Consider the following 8915-nt stretch of genomic DNA (forward strand, 5'->3'; position numbering starts at 1 on the left):
CTGGATCAGCGATTCAGCACAGGGGCAGCGCGTCCCGGGAGGCGGGGTCTCAAGGTCTGGACTGGACGTCTGGACCCTACCGGCTACCGTTGCTTGTTGGCAGATGTCAAGGGAAGGGTATACTGTACGTGTACGATGGCATGCTGACGCATCTCCGGTGCATCGTGCGTAGACCTGTTGCAATTCATTTTTTTTTCCAGTAGGCCGGACAGGACAACCCGTCTGTTCGATGATCGTTTCTGTGCTTTATAAGCCGACTGATGCTGTTTTGTTGTCAGAAAAAAACACTATACGATCGAGCGATCAGGATGAACGAGGAAAAGTCCAATCGCTTTGACAGTGTTCGATGTTTTGCCTCAGAAACTGGGTAGCACGTGACCATAGGCTACTAAGGCAGGAATATCGGTCTCCTGGTAGGAGTACGTAGAGCAGATTGGAAAGAGGAGGGATAAAAAAATAACTGTTCAAACTGGGAATCATCGGCGTAGAGCCGTTAGATCCGTTTCAAAGCCAGCGTGTCCCGGGTTCATTAGCGAGTACCGTAGGGCGTTCCGGCCCTAGCTTCCCGCCGGTTCTCAAATCTGAACTGAATACGTACTGTATGCGTTCTCCGGCCATTCGTGTCAACAGAAGAGGTGACGATGCAAAACGCATCAGACTCCGCTCGATCGTAGTACACCGCAGCAGGAGGAGATCGGAACGGAGGGACACCAACTCCTCACACGCGCGCGGGAAAGCGCCTCCCTCCTGCTGCCTGCAGCCGTTAGCCGCCGCCCGCCAGCCATCCGGCCCCGCCCAGTTCGAGGTGGACTGGAGAGGGCATGCAACCGCCAGGGGAATCTTACACTGCACCGCTGCCCGCTGCAGCGGTGCAGCGCGTCGTCTTGTCGTCTCGCCGGCTCGGCTCGGCGTCCCTGCTGGCACGTAGTGCAGGTGCAGGCGTGCAGCGGAGCCAGCAGGCAGGCCCCCGCGGGATGCGAATGGGATGATGGGAACCTTGCGGGGGGCGGGCGCTCGGGCGGGTCCTCTCTTCAGGTTCAGTAGGGACACCGCACGCCCCGGGCCGATGCCTGTTCCATCTTCCATGTACCGCGACGCGATGCAACGCGCCAAAGCGTGCCTCGCTGTAGGCTCCATCTTCCATCCCCCATCCCCCATCCCATACCCCCGGGCGCAGGGCCGCAGGTAGGCAGGTCCCTCCAGTCCAGTCTCTTCCATCAGATTCAGATCAGCTCGCGCGTGGCCGCAGCTGCCGTTAGTTACAGACCGGTTACTCCCCCGCGTGTCTCCGGAGCGGAGCCTACTGTCCGCTGACCCGATCGACCAGCCGCTCGCGGCGCGGGCAATGACATGATCGAGTGACACGGCATATCTGGTGTGGCTGATGAGGCCGTCGTCGTCTCGGTCGATTGGCGATCGATATCACTCGCTACCTTTTTTTTTTTTTTGCATTAGTTGCGGGGCTCACCAGGCTGGAGATCATCACGAGACCGACCAGGAGGGCAGGAGGCAGAGAGTCACCCAAGGCCCGGGCAAGCTTCCGTCCATTCCATGGACGGCCTGGGTTCTGTTCTGTCTACGACAAATCACGATCGCGCGCTCTTCGACCTGCTGCCTGCCTGCTAGCCGCAACCGCAAGAAGAGGATTGGAGGATTTGTAGCCTTGCATCGGAGGGCCACGAGATCGAACGCAACACAACAAAAACCAGAGTCGCTCCACCTAACGCCATCGATCGCGTCGCTTGATTGGATGGGTCATTCTATTTGCGCAATACCGCCACGCCACCCCCCCCCCCCCCCCCCCCCCCAAAAAAAAAACCCTGCTGCTTCTCGTCCGCATAACCAGAACCATCACGTCCGGATTTTGCTCCAACAAACAAACGCGTGTGCACGGTGGCGAACCGCTTTCCTTATCGCACATTTCGGCAATCCGTACGCGCGTCTGAAAATTTAGATGTTTGGCTTACTCCGTTTCCTTTCCTAGTTTATATTGCTTTGAAACCTGCACGTTATTTTGATGTGTAACCTTAGGGCGTGTATATTAGAGATAAATAGAGCTAGAGATCATGCTTACGATCCATTTGGCATATGGCTCCACATCTTTGCTTCTTGCTACAGTATGTGGAGAAGCCGGAAGCGGTAAAACCCTTCACCAGCTCTTCATTTTGAAAAAGAAGAGAAACAACTACTCTCTTTGTCACATAAAGCATGCAATTTTCGTATAAGTATTTATGCTATCAAATAAATATCGTTAGATAAAGTATGAAATGTATTTTCACAATAAATTGATTTGGAGCTATAAATGTGAATATTATTCACTAGAAACTTGGTCAACGCGAACCACTTTAGCTAGCACGCAACCCATAATTACATTCTTTTTGGGACAAAAGTAGTATTTATTTTACATGAAGAAGTTAGAGCTAAAGTTAGCCTGAGTTCCACTAAATGGGACCTTAAATGGACGATGAGAACTAAATAAATGGGTAGGTGATGAGTCCAATTCTCTTTTTGTCTTTTTATCCTAGCTTTATATAACCAAATAATTTCTTCCTCTAATTTAAAACAGCATCTATATATCACCACGTAACTAGGATATGGTACTCTCGTAGATTCTTGTGCTTAAACAAAGAAGACCTTATTCCTTTTACTATTTTTAAACCTTTCATCAATTGATACACGGCTCTAATCATGGAACATTATTCGTCTAATTGACGAGTACAATTCTCCTCTGAACATTTCAATCAATGGTCTATTATTAAATTCTTTTTGCACTAAAGTACAACAAAGACAACAAACTGTGTAATGCGTGGGACAACCCGAGTGTTATAGTAGATCACCGATGAAATCCTCAGAGCAAATATAATAAATTGTTGCAAGTGGGCTTTATGTTAAAAATGAGGAGAAACAAGAAAGGTGAGCTAGACCATTTCCAGTGTTAGATTTTATTGCACTGTTTTCAGTAGCTGACTTGTATGTCACATAGTTTCATTTCACATTTACATATAGGCCTGTGCACGTAAATGTTGCATGTTTAGTAATAGTTAGCTAGCTAATAGTTTATAGCTAACTATTACATTAACTGGTTTGATCTAACCGACTAACTAGTGAGATAGTTTTTAGTTGAGTATTTAACTAACAATTAGCTAGATTTTTTTGGATGTAAAGAAACAAATTATTAACAGCTAATTATAGAGGAACAAGGAATCCATGGGGAGGTTAGAACTGAACAAAGAAAATCAACCCAAGGTGGAAGATGAACAAAGGTCCTTGGTTTTGATTCACGATGGTGTGCACAGGTCCTTGATTTCACTCAATTAATTATAGACAGACCCAAAAAAATGGAGGCACAATCACTATTACGTGATACATTTGGGACTTGGGAGTACATTGCGCGAAGTCACTGAATAAACAACGGTAGTCTCATCTCATCCCATACGATTAGCAGTTTGCCGAGCCTGATCGTGCAGTGTCCCGTAATTCATGCCACTTCCTTGCATTGCAGTTCAGTCCAGTCGCTCGTGCACTCTTCTTCATCCGGCCAAGAGCCAATCCAACTCCAACCACATCCGCCGCCCACCATCATCACCACTTTTCGGGTTTGGTATTTCCCGCACGCACGCACGCACGCAACGCACGTACGCCGCGGGCCACGAGCCCACGAGGTGACAGTGGTGGTGGACACCGGAAGCCAAGCAAAGCGGAACGAAACGCAAAGCTAGCGGGGAAGAAACAACAAAGGAACAGTTCACAAGAGCTGGGCTGAGATCGATCGATCCATCCCCTTCCTTCCACACCAACCTCCCACCGCGTCGCTTAGCGCTCACCACTGCTCCGTCCCGCGTCGCGCCCCGCGCCGGCGAATGCGCCGGCCCTCCTCGCCGCAGGTGAGCTCCTCCCAATTCCGCCTGTTTCACTCCGTCGCTCACTCTCCTCTCTCTCTCTCATACACACACACACTGGTGGCTGGAAACCTCCCTTTCTTGTTTTTTTTTTTGCCATCTTCCTTAGATCTTTTCTTCCGTTTTTTTGGTAACCTTTCGCCGCAAAATTTGTGCTTCCGAGTCTTGGATGCGCCGCCTTGTTGCGTGCTGCATTGCTTATGGCGGTAATCCTGTTTTGATGACGCGCCTGCTGAGATTTAAGGCTGCATTTGGTGCTTGTGGGTTCAGTCTGCGAATTTTGGGGGCCAATCTCTGCGCAAAAGGAGAATCTGGAGATCTGAGCGTAGTTTATGGTTCGCCAGGTCCGAATTTCCATCGGTGCCGGCGTAAAAGCGCCGCCTTTGCGAGGCTCCTCCCGTTGCTTTCCGCTCCCGCGCCCGAGAATTTATTGCTCGAACGCGCGCCCCCTCCGTCAGTCACCCTGCAGCTGCAGGCCGCGACGCCCTCTCCTCTGATGAGCAGCCCCAGCCCGGCAAAGACGCAGGCTTTGCAGTTTAAATGCTCGAACTAGTATTTACCTGCAAGATTCCTTCCCCCCTCTGGCGTTTTCCAGCATCGCGCGGTTGTCCCTTGGCCGGCTCTGAACTCCCCTCCTCCCGTGTCCGGTCCTCCGTTGCCCGTGCGGTCCTCGTAGTCGTGCCTCTCGATTGCTGCATAGAGTTGGCCTGTTTTTAGCTGCGTTTCTGCTTGGAAAGCTTCGAGTTCATGGTGTTTTACTTCTGCAAGAACTGCAGACTTCGGTAAGTGGTTTCCTTTTGCTTTTGCTTTCGGAGAGTTCGTTTGGACTTGAGCACACGTCTCGTTGGTTTCCATTCTTCCTAGTTTTGTACGTCTTCTCGTCTTTTTATCATCGTCTCTCTGTCTTTCCAGTTTCCACCGACTAAATTTGCTGAGAACAAAATTGGGTCTTAAAAAAATGTGCCACTAGTATCTCGTTACTCTCACTGTCGCCACTGCATCGTTCTGTAGTTGTCTCACTCACCTCTGAGCTCTGACCTAGCTCGAGCTTTGGTATCCTTATCCCATAGAGCACAAAGACAAAGCTGTGTGCCTTTTACCTTCTCTCACCTCTGAGCTGTGAGGTTTAGTTTACCACTGGCCCAAAAAGTGCATCCTTAAAAGGCTTTTCGTGCTGAAAGATTCCTTTTGATCATAATCATAGATTTGTACTAATTAGTTCATCTCGGTGCATTTGCTTTATGTTTACCTCCGGATCTTTGCTACATTCCACTTTTCCATCTCGCCTGTTGCTGTGTCACCATCGTTTCATATCGTTGGGCGTGGCGGCTAACTTTCTTTTGGTTTCTATAAACAACAGGAGGGCCATGAACTGTGCTCTGCTCCCCTTGCACACTGTATGGCCTATGCCTGCAAAAGCCCAGCTTTAGGCATGTGTGTTTTCTCGGAAAGGACAGCATTTTGCTACAGCGATATACTCTGAGTCTGACGTCGTGCCCGAGTTCAAAATTAAGGCTTGAAATTTTTCAAAAATTGATGCTGAGACCTAGGGCCTAGGGGCACCCCAAAACTCTTCAAACTCTGGTTACCTATATATCCACCCACCACTCTGCTAGCGGATGGTACCAGCTAACTGTCATGCTCCTGTCTTTCAGTTAGACTTCTTTAGGCTTTATAGATCTCAGGTCCAAGCCTACTGTAGTTGGTAAAGTTTCATTTTCTTCATGTCCTTGCACTTATATCCTTTTTTGCCATAACTAATATTTTCAGGACTCTATCAATGTTGCCATGCTCAGAGGTCGCGTTTATGATCAGAAGAAGGCAATGATCAACCTATTCGACCTCAGTGCAGGGATGTCTAACACGAACGTGCTCACAGATCGAGCTCGTACAGATGGTACATAAGTTTCTTCCACTTTGTATTTTTGTTGCAACTTGCAAGGCTGTTGTATGCAACGCTCTACAAGATTTGATTTTAATTATCTTCTCTACTGGTGGAAAATAATACATTTCTAGAAGTGGTGCTATTTGGTGCTGGTGAGATGCAATCTTTTGCAATTGGCCTGGGACAAATATTTCCGATGTCCTCTTTTGTGTGGGACTAGATGGCATTGGTGTCTTGTGGACAATGATTCCTTTGCACCATGTTTGCCATTTTTCAATCTAGAAGATGACATGCTTGACTTGTCTTTTTCTTCCTTGTTTTTCCCTTTCTTAGATTAAAAGTATTCAGAGGTTCTCTTGCTCCTTTGAACCTTGCAAGGACTGATTCTCAAAACTGAAATTGCTGTTCGTTCTGCTTGGATATTTCAGGTTCTCCAGCATGTAGAAACAAGCAAGTTGGCAAGAGAACAGTTGATTCTGCTAAAGTTTATGCCAATGATAAAGTAGTAAGTAACATGTCGTGTCTGTCCTGATTTATACTACCATTTTCTTTAGGTGATTTTTCTATTAAATATAATGCAGTAGGCGAGAACCTACTAAATTTCATTGAAGTGATACATTTTTTGTGTTCTAATAATAAGAATATTGCTGCAGGGAGCTAGTAACTGGAGCTCATCAAGAAATAAATCAAATGCATCTCCATTGAATGTGGCATTAGAAAAGGAGATGTCCAAGGAATTGGAGTCAAAGAAGAAGTCACCAAGTGTGGTTGCCAGATTAATGGGACTTGAAGAAGATCTACCTGGTCAAGAACCAGCATTACATTCTGCTAAAAGAAATGTGAAGAAAAGACACTTAAATGGGAATTTGGTCGAAACAAACAATCTCCATCAACATCAAGAGCAGTACCATTCCAGTATGACAACATGCGACAAACCCATAGGACCCAAAGAAACAGTTGAATTTAAGGATGTTTATGAAGTCAGTGAAGAACCATTGAGAACATACCATCTTCAGGACCAAGCTTTTCCTAGGGAAATGTCTTCCAGGAGCAAGAGGGACATACGGATGGAAATTGTTCGTCAGAAGTTCATGGAAGCAAAGCGTCTTGCTACAAATGAGAAACTCCTCCATTCAAAGGAGTTTCAAGAAGCTGTTGAGGTTCTAAGTTCTAATAGAGATTTGTTTCTTAAGTTTCTGGAGGAACCAAACTCTACTTTCTCAAAGCAGCTACCTGGACTTCACAGAAGCGCATCACCACCACAGACAAAGTGTATTACTGTGTTGAAACCAACTAAATTTGTTGAGAGTGAATGCAGAAGGGAAATCAGAACACACAGAATAAATGAAGGAAATGAACATGTGATGCGGAGGACACACCGGAGATCTCATTCAGCAGAAGTTACCTTATCCCAGCCAACTAGGATAGTGGTCCTGAAGCCTAGTCCTGGCAAGCCTAGTAGAACAATGGCCAGGCTAACACCCCAAGCAACCCCAGCTCGGTTGACTGAGCAGATAGATTTTTATGGAGGTTTAGAAGATGATAATTACCCGCCAGATGGTCTACATCGGCGGGATGAGTCTTTATTATCTTCTGTATACTCAAATGGCTATGGTGGAGATGAAAGCTCTTTCAGCAGATCAGAAGTTGACTACATTGATGAAGAAGATGGTAACCTAAGTGACTCGGAGATCGTTAGCCCAGTATCGCGGCATTCATGGGATCACTTCAAAAGATACAACAGTCCTTACTCAGGCTCAACTTTTAGCAGAACATCACGGTCGCCTGAGTCATCTGTGATCAGGGAAGCTAAAAAACGGCTTTCAGAAAGATGGGCGTCAGTAGCATATAATGAGATCAACCAAGAAAAGATGCAATTACCAAGAAGCTCAAGCACTTTGGGAGAAATGCTTTCCCTTCGAGGAGTCAAGAAAGAAGTTGGTGGTATGTGTTCTGTTTCAAGTGGTCGGCCATGTGATGCAGAGAATGAGATGACCCTGCAAGCTACGTGTATAACTGCTCTTAGAGAGAATGAAGGAGATGGGCAGAGCTCTCCGAAGACTTTAGCAAGATCAAAATCTGTCCCAGTGTCAGCGTCCATGTTTGATAACATAGCACCAAATGCCCCATCATCCAATTGTGAAGGCTGTAAAACACCAAACTTGGCTACAAGGTCAGATAAAGCAAAGTCATCATTCAAAGGGATAGTTTCGAGTTTTTTCTTCCCTAAAAGTAAAAGGCAGTCAAAAGAGAAAATCATTGTATCTTCTAGCTCTGATGGGAAAGTTGAAGTCACTTGTTTTGGCAGCATGAAACCACAGGGTGGTCATAATATTGGTGCTATGCCATTTTGTGAGGACAAAGATGATAGTTCTACTACTCAAACAATATGTTCTTCAAAAGTAGGAACTTAAACTCAAATTATTTCGCTATGCCCTTACTGTTCTTTTTTCTTGTTGCTTTGATCATTTCTGCTATAATTTTCTGTGACAACCAGTTTAGGGCATCTTAACTATTTTTTTCCTCAATACCTTTCGTTTTTGTTCTCTACTTTTGTTATCCTCAGTAAACTGACGATGAGACATATGCTGCAGGATATTGTTTCTATTGAAGTACCTATTTCTTCCGCCTGTCCAAGTGAACATCTTGATGGATTGAGATCAGGTGGTCTGAATGGTAGATGTGATAAGCCTAGTCCTACATCAGTTCTTGATGTATCATTTGAAGATAGCAACATTAATGGATCGGAATCATCAAGAAGCATTCCTTGTAGCAATGAGAGTAAGTCTTGCTCCCTCTTTTGACTTGTGCGTTTACTATTGCTTCCTTGTTTTTATACTAACTACCTCTTTATCATATCGTAGGAATTGCCTTACCATCTGATGCAATTGAATCTGTCACACGCTCATTATCATGGGAGGATATGAGCTCACCTTCACCTTTACTTGATTTGACAAACTTAACCCCTCTCTCGAGCGTGGACAATGATGAACTTGAATGTGTTGCCTTTGTACAAAAGATTGTATCATCTGCTGGGTTAGGCGATCTGCAGTTGGGTATGGTCTTCACAGGCTGGTACTTGCCTGATTGCCCTCTAGACCCTGCATTGTGTGACAAGTTATTGGACCGGA

General features: G+C 46.1%; 1 protein-coding gene across 1 annotated transcript; it reads left to right on the plus strand.

Moving 5' to 3' along the window:
* Positions 1-3631: 3631 nt before the first annotated feature.
* On the plus strand, positions 3632-8911 carry LOC136492125 (probable GPI-anchored adhesin-like protein PGA55; the record flags this gene model as incomplete). The annotated part of the gene is made up of 6 exons (XM_066488249.1): positions 3632-3884; positions 5670-5796; positions 6213-6289; positions 6438-8186; positions 8379-8565; positions 8649-8911. Coding segments are annotated over exons 1-6 (2427 nt in total), but the record flags the coding sequence as incomplete, so codon positions are not given.
* Between the last annotated feature and the right edge of the window lie 4 nt (positions 8912-8915).

The sequence above is a fragment of the Miscanthus floridulus genome, chromosome 11 (assembly GCF_019320115.1).
Source record: "Miscanthus floridulus cultivar M001 chromosome 11, ASM1932011v1, whole genome shotgun sequence".
Lineage (NCBI taxonomy): Eukaryota > Viridiplantae > Streptophyta > Magnoliopsida > Poales > Poaceae > Miscanthus > Miscanthus floridulus.